General features: G+C 36.9%; 1 protein-coding gene across 1 annotated transcript; it reads right to left on the reverse strand.

Moving 5' to 3' along the window:
* Positions 1–1,071: 1,071 nt before the first annotated feature.
* On the reverse strand, positions 1,072–20,836 carry LOC128020833 (rabphilin-3A-like). Its single transcript, XM_052607580.1, has 17 exons — positions 20,695–20,836; positions 12,080–12,217; positions 10,353–10,482; positions 9,921–10,004; positions 8,226–8,388; positions 8,026–8,064; positions 7,744–7,941; positions 6,383–6,535; positions 6,115–6,194; positions 5,952–6,026; positions 5,394–5,503; positions 5,026–5,152; positions 3,769–3,825; positions 3,385–3,536; positions 3,146–3,227; positions 2,883–2,979; positions 1,072–1,914 (listed from the first exon to the last, which is right to left on the reverse strand). Exons 2-17 carry the CDS (start codon positions 12,202–12,204, stop codon positions 1,781–1,783), a joined length of 1,806 nt encoding a protein of 601 aa, XP_052463540.1. The 5' UTR covers positions 12,205–12,217; positions 20,695–20,836; the 3' UTR covers positions 1,072–1,780.
* Between the last annotated feature and the right edge of the window lie 343 nt (positions 20,837–21,179).

The raw sequence follows: 21,179 nt of genomic DNA on the forward strand, positions 1-21,179 counted from the left end.
GGACGTGAGAGTCGAGAGATATTTATTTATTTATTTAAATTCTAATATAAATTACTTTATAGGGGCATGAAAACTCATTGATGGCATGGTGTTAATAAAAAAACATTCGGGGCTTTACTGAAAACATTCGGGGCTCCAGCCCCCTTAGCCCACCCCTAACGCCGCCCCAATGTGTGGGATAAAAAGAGCCTTACCAACCTGATTTGTATTCTCTAAAATCAGGGTTGTATCATCCGCAAGTTGTGAAATAAAAACAGAATAACCGAACAATGGCGCTGACCTGCGTGTTACGTCATCACGCATTCCGAACATTTAAAGGGACCACGATCCCTGAACAGTTATGCAGAACAGTGTACAGAACTACACTTAACAATGGTGAATTATGTCTGTAACATTCACTACAATGCATTATTTTAAAAAATAACTTTCCCCAACACTGTCATTTTCCTCTGATTTTAGGAATGAATTATGGGTAGGGATAGGTTGATCTTGAAAGTTGATCCAGTAACATGTCTTGCTTGGCAAAATCACAGCGAACTTCCAATCAACAGGATCCTTAATACATTGCAGAAATGTTCACTGAATACAAACAGAACATAAAAATATGCTCTCAGCACTCTAAGTCATGATTGTGAAAAGTAACACCCATCAAAGACCTGTATGTTCGAAATTAGTCCAAATTTTTGCAATTCATTTTGGCTATGACATATAAACATATGACACATACTTTTCTAAACGTAATAGCTAAAGAAAAATACATGCATTTATGTCTAATGGAAGAAAAGCAAAGAAATTTCCTGTCAGCTTGGAGGAAACATTGAGTTTATCTGTTACATAATGATGTAGGTAAACATGAAAGACCCAGGGAAGTTTAATTCCTTGTCACGGTTCGAAGGTCGAGCTTCGGGAATGATTTTAAAGAACATGACCTTGAAAGATAGTATACTAACATCAGACACAACACCAGAAACCCAGGCTTCGCATGACACTTCAGAGACTGCGAGTTCACCTGATAACCTTTGTCCCAGTTTCCAGAAGGCTGTAGAAAGATTCATTAGTTCACGTCACTGATTCATAGGCGATAGCTGAGAACACTTTATTGGGTATTGTGAATTACCAACACCATTTTCTGAACCGTAAACATGTTACAGAAATAAATTCAAGCAACACAATGATAATAACGCAGAATTAGGAAACACGACATTATAGAAACAACAAGATATTTCCATATGCAATACTGAACCTGTACAACCTGTCTGGATACAGCTCTAATAGTTGTCTAAACGTTATACTCACAATTTGTTTTACACAGTCTTTCTCATCTGTGACATACTGATTGAAACATAAACATAAATGAATAAGAGACATATGCAAGGAAAGCATATATTTCTAATGTCAAACAATAGTGTGTACAGTACAGTAGCATTTCACATGAACTAGTAAAGTCCTTTTTATTCCCTAGTGTCCTTGAATTGATTTGGTTGCAGGGTTTAATGACTAATATATTTGTGTCACATCTGTATTCATGAGGTTTTGTTCTTTAAGGCATTTACTGAGTCAAAGAATATCACACACTGTCTTTTTCCCACCAGAAAAACAAAGTAACTGGGTTTTCTAGGTTTTTCTCAGTTGGACCACTACAGCTCATCACAGGGTTTCGGGAGAGGCAAAGACAAAGGTGTTTTTTTTTTTTCTGGATGACATGTAAACATTATCAGCAGTTCGAGCTTGGAAGTGAGATTTCTTCATTTGGAAGATGGAACCACATACTGTCGACACCTCAGTCATCGGCCTCAATGTTGTTTTGATTCAACAGAACATGCCAGCGTTCGATCTTCTTGTCCTTGTTCTTCAGACATTCATACCAGTGCTTCAGACATTCGCCCTTAGCGCTGATACCAAGCTGGCATCCACCTGTGCGGAAGAGACACATGAAAAGCTTAAAGAAATAGGTCAGCTAAAAATGAAAAGTTGCTGAACATGTATTCACCCTCAGGTCATCCAAGACGTAGATGAGTTTCTATCTTCATTGGAACAAATTTGGGGAAATGTAGCATTGCAATTGCATCACTTGCTCACCAAACGATGCTCTGCAGTGAATGGGTGCCGTCAGAATGAGAGTCTAAACAGCTGATAAAAACATCACAATAATCCACAGCACTCCAGACCATCAGTTAATGTCTGGTGAAGACAAAAGCTGCGTGTTTGTAAGAAACAAATCAATTATTAAGGCTTGATTTGTTGCACCATTGGTTATAATTAATTACAAATTAAATTGATCAATTAATTATTACGTTTTAGCTTTAAACCAAAGCTTCTGGCCAAAATAAGAGTCCATAATCCATAATAACACTTCCTCCTGTGAAAAGTCCATCCCCTTTTTTTCTCTGAAATCAAAATCCACTCACTTATTTCTTTTTGACTGTTTCGGCTTGTAAACAGTGCTTGTTCTGTGCAGATATCTCTCCTGATTCAGACGCGATGACTGGAAAGAGGACTCGTATTTTGGACAAAAGCACACATTTGAAGTTAAAAACATTTTAATGATGGGATGTGTTTGTTACAAACACGCAGCTTTTGGCTTCACCAGACATTAACTGATGGACTGGAGTGGTGTGGGTTATTGTGATGTTTTTATCAGCTGTTTGGACTCTCATTCTGACGGCACCCATTCACTGCAGAGCATCCATTGGTGAGCAAGTGATGTAATGATAAATTTCTCCAAATCTGTTCTGATGAAGATACAAACTCATCTACATATTGGATAGCCTGAAGGTGACCACATTTGGGAGAACTATTCCTTTAAATAGACACTTATTTTTTTTTTTTCATGACGTTGGGTCTTGGGCTTTATACACATCACAAATATATATATTTCTCACCTATGAAATCATTCGATTTTCCCATGTCATAATCCCAGACAGAGACATCCAACGTCTTCTTTGCTAGTTCAGCATGCTTAACTTCATAGCCAAACTCCTGAAATCAAATCAAATAAAAAAATCTTGCCAGGTCCATTTCATACGATATATGCCCCAAAAAAAGTTATTTCATTATAGTGTCAGAGCGTATTAAAACACGATCATGGTGTCATGTCAGTGTCGAGTGTGGCAAGATGTTCACTGCAGGTTTTAGCACCACAGACCTCATTAAACTCAGGGTTAAGTGTCTTCTTCTTGATCTGAGTTTTATACTTTGCTTTCTTTCCCATGTCAGGCTTCAAGTGACTGAAAAACAGAATTAAAAATTCAGAAACACAAAATCCAGCGTGTTAAATGAGCGTAATGACTTTCACAAAACAATTCTACCAAGCAAATGATTCTTCTTACAGAGAACATTTTAATGACACTTTAAGAAGTGCTTTTTGGATTGCTGTATACTTGCATCTTTACAAAGGGGTCTGAATAGCCATTGGAGTCCATTGCTGCCAGATGAGCACATCGAACTACACCCACAATCAGACGACTTTGTTGGCTGTTGTAGGTGAGAGAAATCAGGATACGTCCCCTCTCCTCTTCCTTTTCGTCATTCTTCAACTACAAAATGCCACACAGAAGAGGAGTAAACCCATATATCTTCTTGTGGACACTAATTAACAGATCAGTCAATTAGCTGAACCATTTAACAAGATGCCTTATTATGCACACAGGTGCACAATGGGGATAATACCAACTAGAATCTCAAAAGATGATTATGATAATGCTCTCTTGGGAACACAGTGTTGTATTTATTTTCATATTTATTTCACACAATGTATGGTGCAGTTACCTCCTCCTCATAGAGCGCCATGCCACGAGATGCACCTGCGCCTGCAGTACATCTCACCTGTGTTTCAGGCGATAAACACAAGTCAATTCAATGCAATGCAAAGTCAATTTGGGTCATTTCTACAATTTGGATTATATGTCCCCATGAAACAATACTGCATATTTGACAAGAAATGCCACATGGTTTCCCATGCATAAATGTACCCCATTCAACACAAATTCATGTTTAGTACCTAACCTAGAAATAATAATTTTAAAAAGCGCTTGACAAATTCCTGTAAAATCGAGGTAAAATTATTCTAAATTAGCTAATTTTAAATATTAGAAGGCACATTCAGTAATTATCTTTGACATAACTCACCAGTGGATGCTCTGCAGTGGATGGGTGCCGTCAGAATGAGAGTCCAAACAGCTGATAAAAACATCACAATAATCCACAGCACTCCAGTCCATCGGTTAATGACTGGTGAAGTCAAAAGCTGCATGTTTGTAAGAAGCAAATTCATCATTGAAGCATGTTTACCTTGCCTTAAAATGTTGCGTTTGGCAAAAATAAGTCAATAAAAAAATATGAGTCTTCCTTCAGAAAACAAGCCTGTCCCCTTTTTGTCCTCTCGCATCAAAATCCACCGACGTATTTGTTTAGAACTGCATTGCAACTTGGTTTTCGCATTTGCTTAACAGTGTTTGAGCTATGCATATTTCTCTCCTTATTCTGACAAGACGACTTTTCACTGAAGAAACCAATATTATAGATTATGGACCCCATAATGATTTGAAGTTAAAAACATCTTAATGGTGGATTTGTTTCTTACGCACACATAGTTTTTCGCATCACAAGACTTTAACTGATGGACTGGAGTGCTGTGGATTACTTGTGGATTATTGGGATGTTTTTATCAGCTGTTTGGACTCTCATTTTGACGGCACCCATTCACTGCAGAGGATCCACTGTAGAGAAAGTTATGCAATGCAAAACTCCTCAAAATCTGTTCAGATGAAGAAACAGTCCTGCATTATCTTAAAACATTAAACTGCATGTTGTTTTGTAAAAATGTCAATGGGAAAAATTTCCCAGATCACGTGTAAAATATCTAGATTGTTAGGGTTATTATACTAAATTTTCTCCCTCTGATAAGAATAAAACAATTATTATATTATATATAAAATTTCAACAAACCTGCTTAGTCCAAAGTGTAGGAATGACCCAAATATAATAAACTATCTACAGGACGTTTTACTGTCCCCTTCAGCTCACCGGAATCACTCTCTCAAGACACACATTGTAGGTCTTCTTCTGGTTCAGCTTCAGTTTTTTCAAGACCACACGCGTCTCTCCGATAAACTCATTATGGCCGAACTTGTCCTCATCACTGACCGAAAGCCTGCCGGGATACAATTCGGATGATGACCCTTTCCACTCTGGGAAATGTCACCGCTTTAATTAAGTCCACTGCAAACTATTCTAACAAAATACATCTCGTTGTAAATTCAATGAAATAAAATGCAAGTCAGCACATTCCAACACGCAAATAACTGAGGAAGGAGAACTGTAAACAATTAGCATTATGTTGTCCGTTCATTTACCTCTGAAAGCTTCAGTGCATTAAATACAGCTGCTTTTACCTGAGAGTCTTTTTCTGCATGTCTTCATTAGTGATGCCATGATAAACAAGCGTCTCGTTCCACACAGGGTTCAAGGTGGTACGAATCGTCTTTGTTCTTAGTTTGTTAGACTAAGAGATCAACAAGATATCATGCATCCATCACATTCTGTGAGTTTACCATTTCTACAACTACTTGTACAGCTTCATGTTGCAGTTATGTTGAACTAATATTCATCAGTTGGAAAGAGTCCAATGCTAAACGTTGCAATGCGATACATGTGCATTACATGCATTACGAATAAAAACGGCAAAAGCCATTGCGATAATGTCGTCAGAGCTAACTTGAGTATAATTGTTTATACCTAAACATATCTAAAAATGAAGTTGATGTATATGTCAGAAGAGCGTTTTAGCCTTTTAGTCTTCTCCACTGAGCAGTAAAACTAAATATAAACATAGGCATGGTAAAGAACTTCTTTTTTTAATCCAATTGAGAAGATTGTCAGATTCAAACTTTTATGTGCTTCATTTTTATTTGTATTTTTCACATCACATAACCTCTTTTAAAGACCACTACCTTACTGGCTCCTGGAAGCAAGTGCAGTTTCACATAAGGATCAGCCAGACCATTGGAGTCCATGGGCTTGAGACCCTTCACCAAAGATGGAATAATTGCATGGTTAGCAGTTGAACACATGATCCTTCAGAAAGGTTTTTCCGGTGCAAAAGAAAGACAATACCTTTGCTTTGATTATATTGCAGTGCAGTTCGTTTTTCTCCTCCTCGTAGAGCAGACTGAAGTCCAACATGCCCAGAGTGGCTGGAAAGCGGACAAAATCGTGTCAGAGGCATGAAAAAGCAGACAGTGAAGAATAACAGTCTCATGCACACGTCTGCTGACTTTATGCAATCTGTGATGCAAGACTTGCATGCACGGTAAACCATTTTGTTCTGTGGTTCCCATGGGGTACAAACATGTCCATATGTCAGTGCAAATTAGCATCTTACTGGCATCGTCAGAGTCATAGCTGTTGGCGTCCTCTTCATCCTCTGCGGTGGGGGGTGGTGGCTGGCGTGAAGAGGGAATGATGTTGGCAGCTGGAAAACATGTGTTGGTCTGTATAGCAGGTGATGCCATGGCCTCCGATCGACTCACAGGATCTAGAAATCATACCAAGTGACGTGTGCTCTTATTGTGCAGATTGTGGGGAAACATAAATGTGCAATTGCAACAGTCTGATACTAAAAACAATTAAGTAAGGAAACACAGTAATCACATCCAGATCGATAACACATCCAGATGCATCAACCAACTGTAAGAAGCCATTTAGCTGATGCGGTTAACTGAAGCAATCTGCAGTGCGCTTGTTACAGGTTCAGTCCACTGGAGCAATCTGAGGTTAAGTGTCTTGATTAAGGGCACAGTGGCGACGAATTAAACGCTTGTGGGATTCAAACCTACAGCATTCTGCTCACAAGCCCAGGGACCACATTTATGAAGACTTCCACAAAATGTTCCTAAATGTGAACGTACATCACTATTTGATATATGCACAAAAACTTCCTTTATAAATCCTAGTCCATCTTAAATTTAAATGTAAAGTGAACAAGAACATCAGCTTCATCTAATGAGTTCATTTCAGTGACACATTGCAAAACAATATGCAAAATGCATATTACGATTGTCTATTCATCTTCACATTTTAATAGACAGAGCTGTGTGTGTGTGTGTGTGTGTGTGTGTGTGTGTGTGTGTGTGTGTAATATGGTATAATTTTGTAAATCTTATTTTTTCCAGGAAATCATATTTTAGAATATAATTACTGAATTATTTGCAGTGACATGATTATCACTAAGCAGATGCTTATTTGCACATAACATAATATTAAAGGGAGAGTTTGCCCACATATTTTAATGTTGTCATTATTTTCTAACCCTCTACTTATTCCAAACCTGTTTGAGTTTCCGTCTTCTGCTGAATACAACATATATTATATAATATATATGTTGAAGAATGCTGTTAAACAGCAGTTGATGGTAGCCATTGACTTCTATAGTATTTTTTTTTTTCATAAATTTTCATTTTTGTTTTTATGAACTATCCCAATTATTTCAAGTAATGCAAAAGTTTTTTTGTTTTTGTTTTTGTTTTATTTAACTATAATAACCCTGGTGTGTGTCGTAATTACAAGTGGTGTCAGTTATTGCCTTTATAACGACCTATTTGCTCCTGAATTCTGACACAGAATGAAATCCGTGGAATTTACGTGGAACTGCGATGCAAGCAAAGGACACATACACTTGCAGAATATCCCCATTCCAGATTCATTACTGCCTATGCTATGTGTATCTGACAGGAGATCTCTCACCTTTTTGTATGGGAGTCACGGAAAGGGTTGACACTGGAGGTTTGGAGCTCATCGCTGGTAATTCTCTCTTCACCACAGGTGAGTAAGTTTGTTTGGACTGAACTGTGCTCCTGCTCATAGACTGTCCACCTCTGTCTTCTTCTAGGGCTCTTTGGGGTATGACAGAATGCTCGTCTCGTTTAGGGGGCATCGTTTCTGCTGAGCACAGGAGAAAACAGGAGAATGATACTGCAATCGTAAGTTTTACTTCCTTCTAGTGTTATTGAAATGCAGGACACTTGCCAGATATCTGCTGCTCTCTGTCGCTGACCTGCATGCTCTCTGAATAGAAATAGAGCAGTTTCTTTGGACCATGAATTATGAAAACATTACAATAAATTACCCATGCTTAGTGCAAATACATAAAAAAATAAATTGCATGATACTGAGAATTTGTAATTGGGAATTAGTCCAATGCAAAGCCAAACTGAAACAGAGTTTACCTCCGTTTTTTGGCCGTGATGATACGGAAGGCTCTCGATCGGTGGAAGGATTGGTTGAAGTTGGTGCACTGGTGATGTCTCTATTATTAGAGATCGGTAAAGGAGCGGGTAAGATCTGATGTGGTAAACCTTTGAAGAACCAGGCACCAGAACGCTTCAGCATCTTTGGGAAAGAATAAATGATCATTTGGCAACTTTAATGTAGTTTTTGCACACTAATTTATTCTAATTCGCCACTAATAACATACGTTTGTGCTCAGTTTAGTAAACGCTTGCATGAGGGAACTGTAAGAGTCTGCTAAACTAATTTTGGCCTGACTACAGCCAAAGACAGAAATTTAAATTTAGGTTAAGAATCAGCCATTTTGCAGATCTTTGCTGTTCCACTTTCCAAGTAATTTGATACGCTTAAAAGACACACACAAAAAAAAGCTAAGCAATTTCAAACCCAGTTGAATCTCAGGAGATCAAATATACTGTACGTATATAACACCATTAGCTGGAATTCATAGAGTCTGAAAAATAGAATGGATTGCTATGCTTTCAAGTTAACTGCAAACCAATGCTGCATTACATCTTACTATGTTTTATTTTACAGCACCTGTGAATCTCATCTCAGCCAATTACCATCCACATCAGCATCAGCTGGGAGCCGGAATGGCTGGAATATAAAAATGCAGAAACTCAGTTCTACCCTGCTGTTATGATATAAAATGTCAGCGGCTCAGTGGATTAATTTAAATATTATTTATAGAGCATTTAGGAGTTGATTTAAAAACGTTGTAGAAATGGATTTGTTTAATTGCTGCATAAGCACAGCCGTCAAAACGAAGGATCTCGTCAATGCCAGGTAAGTGCAGATATGCATAAACACTTTTCTGAAAATAAAAACAGATGTTTAAACAGTACACAGTACAGTTACATCCATATCAAATTTAATGAATAATTCACCCAAACAGGAAATGGCTCACATGATGTTTTCATATAGTGTGTGAGAAATTATTTATTTTCAATATTTATGCAACTTATTTCCATTAAATTTCAGTTTAAAGTGATCGCAGTGATAAAAAGCACGTGACTTGTGCTCTTCTGATTTTGCATATCCAAATCACAAATGTGTGTGTGTATATATATTTTTTTTTTTGCATTTTATTTTAGCATTTTGCTTAGTTCAAGTACTAAAATAACTAAATAAAATGTAATGCATTTTATAGACAATTTTTAAAAATGAATAAATATGAAAAAAATCACTTCATTTAACTAAAAATAAATTGCCAAAAGAATATTTAAAAATAAAATCGAATTCAAACTATATTAACAAAAACCATAATACTATGTCAATAATATCTAAAAAAAAAAAACACTGCATCAACATCATCAAACTTGATACAACACGTCTGAAAGTAATTTAAGAGCTCCACAAATAAATGACTTAAATCTGTTTCTCATTCAAAGCATGTGACTTCAGAAGACTTGGATTTTAGCCCACGTCGCATGGACTATTTTAATGATGCTTTAATTGCACTTTTTGGACCTTGGAAGTCACGGTCGCAATGAACTGTCATTGTCTGAACAGGATGAGCTGGAGAAGTCTCCATTAGTGTGGAAAGAACAGCAAAATGATGCAAAATGATGAGGTTTTGTCTGAACTGTTATTGCTAAAACACAATTGAGATATACCTCCATGCATCTCACCTCTTTGTGCTCACTGCAGATTTTGCACAGCCATATTGGACTGGAATGAGTGACGCTTTGAACGCCACACTTAGTGCACATGTTCTGTGGGGGTGAAACACAGACGGCGCTGTAAACGCATTCAGATGGCCTTAACTTCCATCAGTAAAAACAGCCACACACTAAACATCTCCTCTGGGGTCATTAAACAGATTACTGATCTTTGGGTCATGCATCGCAGAAGACCGTGTCATTATTTCTGATCATGCAGACTGATTGGAATCCCTCTCAAATGTGCACATGACTCAGTTATAGACAGGGCATAATAAATATAAATGCATATCACGCATTCATTTCAGCTGGGTTATTTCTGGACAAATCGTTAAGGGAAGAAGGACTCAGCATGCATTAAATAATTGCATGAGGTCAAAGGCTTGGCGAATGCATGTTTACCTTTTTACACTCGGTGCACACGACCGCTCTGACGCCCGTCAGGCCGAACTGTTGGCCGCAGAATAAACAACGCGAGTAACCATCACCGCAGGCCGTCCGCTTCATGCTGTCCAGGTGATTTACCAGACGCCTGCGGGACAAAAAACATCCAAGTATAAGGTCAGCACACTTCTGCACATCCTCCATGTCGTTGTTGTAATGTATTGACGTAAAGAACAGTGAGTTAAGACGTTACACAAGCAAAGTGCTCAGAAAGAGAGAGAGAGAGAATGAGAAGGAAGGTGTTCTTCTCAGGTGTTGGTCAGTATTGCTTTTGCTACGGGAGCTACTGAGTCCAGTCCTGTGTGTGATAATGTGATAGCATATGTGACCCTGAAGATAACACATTTATATGAAAAAAAACCTGTTTGGTCAACCAGTAGAAGACAGAGTGTTCGGGAAAAGTGAAATGCATTTATTTATACAGTATGGATTGCTTCAAGGCAGCCTCACATTAATCACATTAACAGGGAAATAATAGTGCCAATGTTATAAAATTCAACAATTAATAGAGTAAATCAAGTTGTAAAGCAGCTTTATAGAAGACAATAGTGTAATAGTAATTTAGTTCAGTGTTTAATCAGTTCAGTTGTATTACTGAAGTTGGTGTCTTTATTCAGCTCAAGTTTTGTTCTCATCCAATAGTGTCAGTGCATTAGGTCAATTATATTTCTGTCTTTCAAAGCCCAACTTTTGATATCAACTTTGTTCCAGGTGTCATGCCGTATTAGGAATAAAAATGGACACACGAGACACATACTGTACGAGCAGGGAGCTTAAAATTAAATCATGTAGACAATATAAAACACAACCAAACAAGCATGAAGCTTCAGGTTTCAGACATTAGGTCTCTGTTTGATTGTTTTACTCTTTGAAACTGTTTTTCTTGGACAGAGGAATATTTCATTTGCACAGAAATGAACAGAAACTTAATGGAGTGCTCTATATACTCTAAGTATTAACCTCATCTCAGTTTTTTCCTCAAAATTGCCTTATGATGAATACAAAAGGACACAACTTTTATAACAATTAATGAGGAAGAGAACTTAAAAAACATCATGGATATTGTAAAACGAATTAACGAATCTTCATTTGGTCTCCATTTAATCTTACTCCCACCTTCAACAGACAGTTGAGACAGTAAAGACATCTCATTATTTGATTTTTCTTTCCATCTGGCAGTGGACATATTTCATTGGATAAACATGGCTCTTTTTTATCTGAAGAGACCTAATGTTCTCCATTATTATTTACTGTACCTGAAATATCAAAGTTGTCTCAGTTGTTACTCCTAATATATCATGGGACAAATAGAAACGGACACAAATGAGTCAATAATTGACATACAGTAGGAGAATAAAGCTTCACAATGAATATGATGATAGATATTTCAATCTGAGAAGAATCTGCTGAGAAATGTTCACACTGTGGAGCTGAATTTGTTTCATAATGGATGGAATTAGCTAAATCGACACTGTTATTGAACTGAACTGAATCAACATTGAACTGAAAAAAAAGTCTCTTTAGAGCTACTTTAAAGCAGAATTTGAATCGGTCTCATATTTGAAGACGTCTGCATCATTAATTCTGTTATTTTTTTCCTGTGAATCAATCTGTTTCATATAAAGCACAACAGAAATAGAGTAGATTGAGCAGAACAACAACACGACTTCAAGTCAACGTCTCACCCAATCCTCTCTTGCTCCATGGCCTCCATCATCTTAGCTCGCGCCAGCACGCTGTTTATAATTTCCTTCTCCTCGTCCGTCAGCTCCTCGATTCCAGCGGTGGACTCCATCTGTCTGCCGTACATCTCGCAGTCCGTTCTAAAGAACAAGAACACAACAGTCAATTACACCCAGCGTGCAGCCAAACCAAACTGGAGCACAGAATGCTTTAATTTATGACCAAAAGCTCCCAGCGGCCCAATCTGTCTGTATGATTACCCAATCACAATCAACCAACAGAGGGGATTTTAGAGGAACACCGTGCTGCGCATACGGAGAGACGCATCGGTCAGGAAATAATTTTCAAAAGGTAGAGCAATTACAACAGCTGTTTTGCTCTTTATCTCCAGCGAAAGTGAAATCCGCTCGGTGCCTTTTGACATTAGAGCATGTCATAGCATTAATGAGTCGATGCACTGCTCTTTCCGGCGTGTTGGACAAATTCTATTCCGTCCCCACAGAGACACTCGAACCGCTGATTGAAAATGTCAAGGTGACAGAGGACATGACTGATGGCCATCTAGAGCTGAAAAGAAGAGGAGGAGGACATCGAGACCGAGTAAAGGGGAGATTCTGTTCTGAAATTACATCACACTCTCACCAGCACTGTCACTATTCATCTCATCAGCCGTTTCCATAGAAAGCATGAACATGTGTCTCCAACGGGTATTTGTATTGGAAAACAAGACATAAATTTTTTGCATGCATGCACAATTTAAGGCCATAACTTTAGGAATTAAAGACCATCAGCTCTGATTTAAGATCTTTTTAAGGCTGTAATTTGTGGAAGGGTGAATTAAGACACAGAGAAACCCTTTGTCACAGACTACAATAGATCAATCAGAGTCTTTCTGGTAGGGTCAGCTGTTGGGGGGGGGGGGGGTCATTTTCTATGCTGGGACATTAAGGATATTGATTGCATTATTGTATTATTAGCTAAAGCGAATTCAATATTACTGAGCCGTGAAATTCTGAAAGTTCAATAAAAAGCTAGCACAGCTGCGGAAATCTTTGGGTGAGTTTTATACACTAAATATTCTTATATGAAACTAAGCAGTCCATTCTATACAAGGATATTTAGTTAAACATCTATATTTTGGTGCTTTAAAGAACCCAGAAATCACTAATCTGAAGCACCTACACTCTTAAAAAAAAATGTCTTTATTGGAATCAATGGTTGCATAAAAAACATTTAACATCGATGGAATCTTTTTATTCCACAATAGGTTATTCGTGGTGGAAAAAGGTTCTTTAGATCATTAAGAACTGTTCACTTAAAGGTTCCTTAGGGAACCAGAAATGGTTCTTCCATGGCATCACTATGAACACACTTTTGGAAGTTTTATTTTTAAAAGTGTATAACGATACATCTTCATATAACTATATATGCTGTTAAAGGGTTAAAGCCTCTTTATTGGAACTGATGATTCAATAAAGAATATATAACATCCATGCAATGTTTCCATTGAACAAAAGGTTCTTTATAGTGGAACAAGGTTATTTACATTTTTTTTTCACACACTAAGAAAATGTTTTCTTTCAAGAATTGGTAACCAGAACCAAAAAATGGTTGTTCTATGACACCCTTTTCGAAGAGATATTTGAAAGAGTGAATCATCATCAACATTTATAATAATCGAATAGCCATAGAGAGTCTTAAAAATTAAAGTTAATAAAAAGGAAAATCTTCATGGAACCATTGATGCCAATAAAGAACCTTTATTTTTAAGATTGCAAACATTTGAATCATCAAAAAAAGCCTTTTCCACTTTAAAGAACCTTTTGCGCAATGGCAAGGTTTTTAAATATTGAAGGTTCTTTATGGAACCATCGATGACAATAACGAACCTTTAACTTTAAGATTGAAACAAAGAACATTTTAGAGGGTTCACTGAGGAACCTAAGATGCTGCAAAGAACCACTGAAGAACTACAAGCCAACAGAGCTTCATTAGCAAAGTGATTGCACATATTAAAAGCTAAATCCACATCATTGTGCGCTCTGGAACCAGATGAGGCATTTGGCACATGATACTGATTTTTATCAGCGATGTCAGCACGCCTGGATTTGGAAAACACTGCTTCTATTCTACAACCCTGCACACATCCACAATCTAGAACCTCAGCTGTTCCAGAGCAGCTGATATTATTACCTATAATACACTCTAGTGAGCTCTTGTGCTGTGATTTATATACGCCTTGGGGCTTATAGACACCCAACCACCAGCCGACTTTAGCAAAAACACCTGCTCTCCTCCACCCCTGCTCCATTTGTCCACAACCTTCCAGAATGTTGTATTAAATACATCAAGCTAATCTCACTTCTAGCAGAATGCAGGTTAATGAGATGTGGGATAACGAGATGCTGGGATTAATTGGGGATGTTATTTGTCGAGTGGGAGGTAAACAGAGAGATGTGCTGGTGTAAACTCATTAAAGCTCTGTCTTTACACAAACATGTCAGCGTTATCATATCAAAGACGAATAAGTGGACCAAAATAAGTTTTACACATGGGATGTTTAGATGCTTATTCATGTAAAGTGCTGCTGTTTGCATCTTTTTGTAATTTGATTTACATCGTGTGTATATTTGGCAACCCTGGTCCTGTTCAAATCCAAACGTATTTATTATTCCTGTTCAAATTTAATTCGCCTTTAACCTAAACTTTTTTTTAGGATTCTTAAATCATTAAAATTATTCGTAACATTTCCATGGGCCCCCTGAGATTTTAAGTTAAAATTTCAATTATCGAATCACATATTTGCATGTTAATTTCTTTAATGTCGAATAATATTAAATTGTTATATAATTTAAATATAATATTTTAGTAGTTGAAGTATGTTTTGACTCTAAATAGAAAAAAAGAGAAATATATTACTGTTATAAATTACATTTTTGCAAATTATGAAAGAGTACCAAAAAAATAATAATACAATAAATGTGTAATATATCAGATTTAATCGTACTAAGCTGTAATCGCAATTATCATGCAATTTTACAGTGTTTAGATACAGTGTTGCCAATGCATTTGCTTTAAACTGAACGACTAAAATGCAACTAAAAGCAACAATATAAACAAAGAAAATAATCAATCTTATATAAAATATACAAAAAAAACTATAATAGTATATCAAAGACATTAAAACAACATTGCTCTTTTTAAAACATCACAAGATGGGATTGCTTCATTCTTATTGTGCACACTTGGCATTAAGCTCCAGACGCATTAAGCCATGTTTCTCATATTGTAGATAAGGATTCAAATCCAGTTTGACTTTTCACCTTCTTCTCCAAAGCATTTCTCATTTTCATCTCTTTGCTTTAAATAAAAATTCCAAGAAATTTTTACACAAAATGGACATTGTTCTGTGAACATGTCCAATAAATCAGGTGTTAAGAAGCTTTCATAACAGGAAAGCAAAGGCGCGCCACGAAGCCAAGAGAAAAACCCATGTCACTTGGAATTCATCAGCAGCTGCCGAGCAGGAGAAGCGTCACTAGCCCACGGAAACGCTCCACAAATTGATGTGACGTAAAAAGAAACCGAGGCATTTTAGCTTCACAACACAATGTGCTCCTAAAGGGTCTGTCTGCATGTCCACTGCAAAAGGCCCAGCGACCTAGAAAAATGGATTCTAGCAAAGCCAAAAAATAGGAAGCAGAGGTGATATATAATAGTTTAGCAGTATCTCAAAGTACATCTTACAAACCTGCATACATGCCACTTAACCCTATAAAGCCTACTGTATTACATTTCTAAGGCCTCTAACATGATCAAAACTTTGTTGAACAAAACTTCTGTAGCCTGATAAATGACTCACATTTTTAGATACTAAAAGGTCTTTCACTATAATTGTGAAAATATCCTCCTTCATATAGTGTCTTTTTGCTGTGAAATCCAATTTTTTATAAAGTAAACATGAGAATAACTTTGATATTGTCAGTAATATTTCAAGTTTGGTTTATATGATTATCTTTTTTTTCAATCATGTTTAAATGAGTATCAAATGTGATTATCAAGCTTTTGAGCAATGTTTATTTGTTCATCCCTCAGTCAGCATTGCATTACATGTTTTGATCATAAAACTAGGCTTTTAAGTATCATCTTACTAAGACATTATTGGGCGATGAAGCGTGAACACAGATATTTATATTATGTTATTTAAATATCTGCTATATTGTTATTAAGATCTTGTTGGTTTATATTACAAGCTATTGGAATTTCATGTCTTTATGGTAATCTAAATATCAGCAACTGCACCAAATTGCTAATTTTTGCTCAGTTTGGGCATCTGACACACTGTATCTGACCTACTTAACATATTCCTGTAACAAACACACTGCAGTTTCTCTTGTCACAGAATGCACACTAACACAACATCAGCATCAGCACACATAAGATCATCCACCTACTCTAGACGTCAAGAGCTTCATTGGTAAGAAGCGGCTTACTGGCTTACTGAGAACCTCAACAAAGTTTATCCCTTTACCACCATTTCGATGAGTCTCCCTTTAAGTTAACGGATGCAGAATGGTGTTAAATCCATGGAGAGCTGAGTGTGGACTGTCAAATAGGGTTACCCTTATTTTTACATGCCTTTGAACACCCAATGAATTCTACAAGGCAGATATTTCCATGCAGACCTCAGAAAAGTGAGCAGTGTACCTCAAGGCTCGGTTGCGGGCCCTTTGCAATTCTGATTAGAGAGGAATAGGAGAATGTTTCTGTTAAGAGAAATCTAAATTGATGCATGTTAATGCATGTTTCTGGTCTTATTGTGAACAATGTAGTGTTGTACTGAAAATATTTAAACCTACATCTGAGTATTTGTATAAAAATATAAAAATATTATAAAAATTCCATCCTTTTGAATTACACAGTTTTTACATAACCTAATAAACTTGTAAGTACTACATAAAGGAACCAGGTCAGATTCTGTAATAGTATTAATAAAAATGTATTTTAAATATATAATAACCAGGTTTGTATATTTATCATCAATAAATAAATCAACTGTTTTAATTTCATACATTTTTAAGTAATTGAATATAGCTTGTTTCATAGTCATAGCTGTTTGAACCATGTTCACACTTTCTGTCTGAATTAATCAAATTGTTTTCCAAATGAAAATAATTATTATTATTTAAATAAAATCAAATAGATGCAAATAGTTCATAATAAACCATGCCATGATTTTTTTGAGTGCAGCAATATTGCCTGTTTCATTTATTATAACAGACAAATATGCAACACATTAACTTGATTAATTTGTATTAAAACAATGTCCAAATCTATCCAATGTTTTCCTCAAAATGTCACGACTTGCTCTGCTTTAACTCACGTCACCAGAAACCTAATCAGTCTAATCGATTCCTGATCGGCAGGGGCGGATCTACCGGGGTGGCCACCCCAGTTGGAAGCAATGGATTAAAGGTTAAGGCCAATTTGAAAATTTACAAGCGCGAGTTTTTCGTGATTCGTGATCCCGCTACGAACTCCAGAACTGATTCAAATGATTTGCAATCCCCAAACTGACTCAAATGATTCGCGAACCCGCTTTGAACTCCCGAACTGACTCAAATGATTCGCGAACCCGCTACGAACTCCCGAACTGACTCAAATGATTCGCGAACCCGCTCCGAACTCCCGAACTGACTCAAATGATTTGCGATCCCCATTAATGACTCAAATGATTCGCGAACCCGCTCCGAACTCCCAAACTGATTCAAATGATTCGCGATCCCCATAACTGGCTCAAATGATTTGATTCGCGATCCCGCTACGAACTCCCGAACTGATTCAAATTTGTGATCCCGCTCTGAACTCCCGAACTGACTCAATGATTTGCGATCCCCATTACTGACTTAAATGATTCGCGAACCCGCTCCGAACTCCCAAACTGATTCAAATGATTCGCGATCCCCATTACTGACTCAAATGATTCGCGATCCCGCTACGAACTCCCAAACTGATTCAAATGATTCGCGATCCCGCTACGAACTCCCGAACTGATTCAAATGATTCGCGATCCCCAAACTGCCTCAAATGATTCGCGATCCCGCTCCGAACTCCCGAACTGACTCAAATGATTCGCGAACGCCCTCCGAACTCTGATATATATTCAGATATAAATGTAATTTAAAAAATAAATTAAAAATTTTCGATTTTCAAATATTGCACCTGTCTATTTTGCCGTCAATACTGTTGACGGTGTCCTTTATCAGTAGGCTTTATATTTATGCTCAACATGAAGTATAGATATTGTTGTCATGAAGACAAATCCTGGTCTGTCGGCGGTCTCCCTCTATGTCATCTACAGCAGCAGCAGCGCGTCAGGCACGATTCTGGTGTGTAAAGACCATAGACTGTATAAAAACACAGAAAACGTGGAGCAGCCGCCACGCAGCAGAAACGCCACGCTCACAACACGCAGCCAGTGTGTTACCGGCCTGAAACTCAGGAGGAAAAATTGGGTAAAAATTGATTATCTATCAATAAATGAAGCTTTAATGTAAGCACAGACTTTGAGATTATAAATAACTAACATTACAGTGTAGCCTACGTGATACGTTACCCACTTTTAAAAAGCATGAGGATAAGTAACAACTTCGTTTTGTGTCAGAACTTTCACACTTTCATTCATAAATTCACCCCTTTTTGAAAAGCGACAGGGATTGAATCACGGAAATTGAACTTTCTGTATAAAGCAGAACGTCATGGAATTCGGCCATTTTTGGATGAATAAATCAAAAGTAGAGCATTTAATCAAATCTCGATATGGACTAGTGTCTGCAATATTAAAGGTGTTCAGTTCGGTAAAACCAAATCTTGCCCTGAATTTATTCCTGGAATAATATCTTGTTTTCCACATCATGGAAGAAAAGCACTGCAAATGCATTTTTATATTTTTATGCCTACAATTAATGCACATGAGCTTTATACCTGTGATGGCCATCTGTCTGCAGTAGGGAAGCACACAGCTGCTTCTTCACTATTTAATTTATGCTATAGCCCACAACATCTATTATATGATAAAGGCTTCATCTGTCCACTGAGACAAAACAAGAAATGCCAGAAATGATGCATAATTACCAAACATGGGTATTATAATCCCCATCAACTATGCAAATTTCTAAAGCCTCTAAAATGATCAAAACTTACATCTTTACTGATTTTTATAAAGTAAAGATAAGAATAACTTTGATATTGTTAGTAATATTGCAAGACAAACACTTACTGGACTAAAGCAGCATAGGTTTACTTGATTATCTTTTTTTAAGAAAATAATTTTTAATGTGAGTCTCAAATACGATGATTAAACTTTTGAGTGTTTATTTGTTTAGATATATCTCTCAATCATCATTGTATTGCATTATATAATTTGGTCATTTAAATATCATCTTACTAAGATATATTGCTGAAGATATAAACTGAAAGAAGTTTTATTTCACTTAATGTAAGTATCTGCTATGCGGTTATAAAGATCTTGTTGATTTACATTAAAATCTGACAGAATTTCATCTCACCTTTTGTCCATAAAAATATCAGCATCTGCACAAATTTGCATATTTTTGTTCAGACTGGACCTCTGAATAAAACTGAGATGCTTCACTATGTCAAACTATTAAGAGCCATTAATGCCTGATGTATCAAATGTGATGCTCAACAAAAAACACATGCAAGAAATTGTCTAAAATTCAAATAAACGGTTCCATTTAAAATAAAATGATTTTACTTTACTTTATATGTCAGGATTTACAGAGTTAATATTTATTACTAGTGATCAGTTTAACCATAGAGTACATTTAATTTTCAGCATCCCATCTTGAGGAAGTAGAAGCTGATCTGATAGCTGAGAGCAAAGAAAGCCACTAATCACACGCACAGTCAGTCAAGCGTTGAGGAATTAGAGAAAGATCAGAGCTGAAAGAATGCTGGAGTTTAGACTATAACTATATACACAAGAAACCTGGATGGGCCCTGACCCACAACAACACATTTCCAGAGAATGACTTTGCTTTTCTATCATCCAAGACTCTAAAATGATGCAAAGCTTTGAAGTGCAAAAGAAAAAGGGTTCTTTTTAAACTCAAAAACTTGTAGATGTGTCTGTAAAGCAACATTTATTGACTCTGAATGCCGTCAGATATAAAAAAAAAAACTCAACTTCCCTTTACATAACACACACTCATCAGCAGCCTTTTGAGGATGTTTCTCAAAAACTATTTGATGAGCAGTCTCGTTCAAAGCTAAGCAGATTTCGACCAAAGTCCACCAAAGAAGAGAGCCACTAACTCAAAAATCAATTTTAATCACGCCGCATTAATTGCACAACATGCATGACTGTTTCTGCCATCTGTGTTGCTTTCTATTTGCAATGCATATGTCTAATAATAGAGCTGATCCAGGACCAGTCTAAACAGCTTTTAGAGACATGCATAACAATCACAAACCTCCTCCTGAGTCCTGACCCAATGCATTCACCTAAATGCTTGAAATGCAATGAATGATCATTCTGTATCTGAATATCTGAGTTGCAGTTGATGCAAGCTGTCAGTGATGTGAAGCCTCTCACCGCTCTCCTCCTGCGCTCAGCTGATGAAGACGTGCGTCTCTCTGTTTCTCTGTCTCCTCCACAGTGATGCAGGAATGATGCTTTAATACTGTCTTTAGGGAGAAGAAAAGCCAAACCCCACCCAATCCTGTCTGACCGAGCCGTGCAGGCATCCAATGAGAAAGAAACTGCACAATTCATTTACACCACACACATACCTCAAGAAGAAGAAGATGATGATTGATGATGATGGTGGTGGTGTCAACTATTTATTTTTAATATCCAGCCCTTCTGCCCCACATTTCTTTCTGTAGGTCTGTACATCATTTTGCATTATTGCTGTAATTTATACATATAGCAATAATCTTTTATATATACGCCTTGTCATCCAGTTTGGTTATCTCACATGAACTCTTTTCTTTAGTATTCAATTACCATCTTTCACCGGCTCTTTACCTTTAAAAGGTCACATTCAGAATGACCAGTTATGCTGTAATTTGTTATAA

The sequence above is a fragment of the Carassius gibelio genome, chromosome A10 (assembly GCF_023724105.1).
Source record: "Carassius gibelio isolate Cgi1373 ecotype wild population from Czech Republic chromosome A10, carGib1.2-hapl.c, whole genome shotgun sequence".
Lineage (NCBI taxonomy): Eukaryota > Metazoa > Chordata > Actinopteri > Cypriniformes > Cyprinidae > Carassius > Carassius gibelio.

Bases quoted from the DNA above. Each gene is read 5' to 3' on its own strand.
- LOC128020833 (XM_052607580.1), bottom strand. From the start codon at position 12,204: ATGTACGGCAGACAGATGGAGTCCACCGCTGGAATCGAGGAGCTGACG. The intron at 8,389-9,920 runs GTGAGATGCATG...TCTTTCCCAAAG, and splicing joins TCTGCAGTGAGCACAAAGAG to ATGCTGAAGCGTTCTGGTGC. The intron at 7,942-8,025 runs GCAAGTGTCCTG...TCCTGTGCTCAG, and splicing joins CAGAGAGCAGCAGATATCTG to CAGAAACGATGCCCCCTAAA.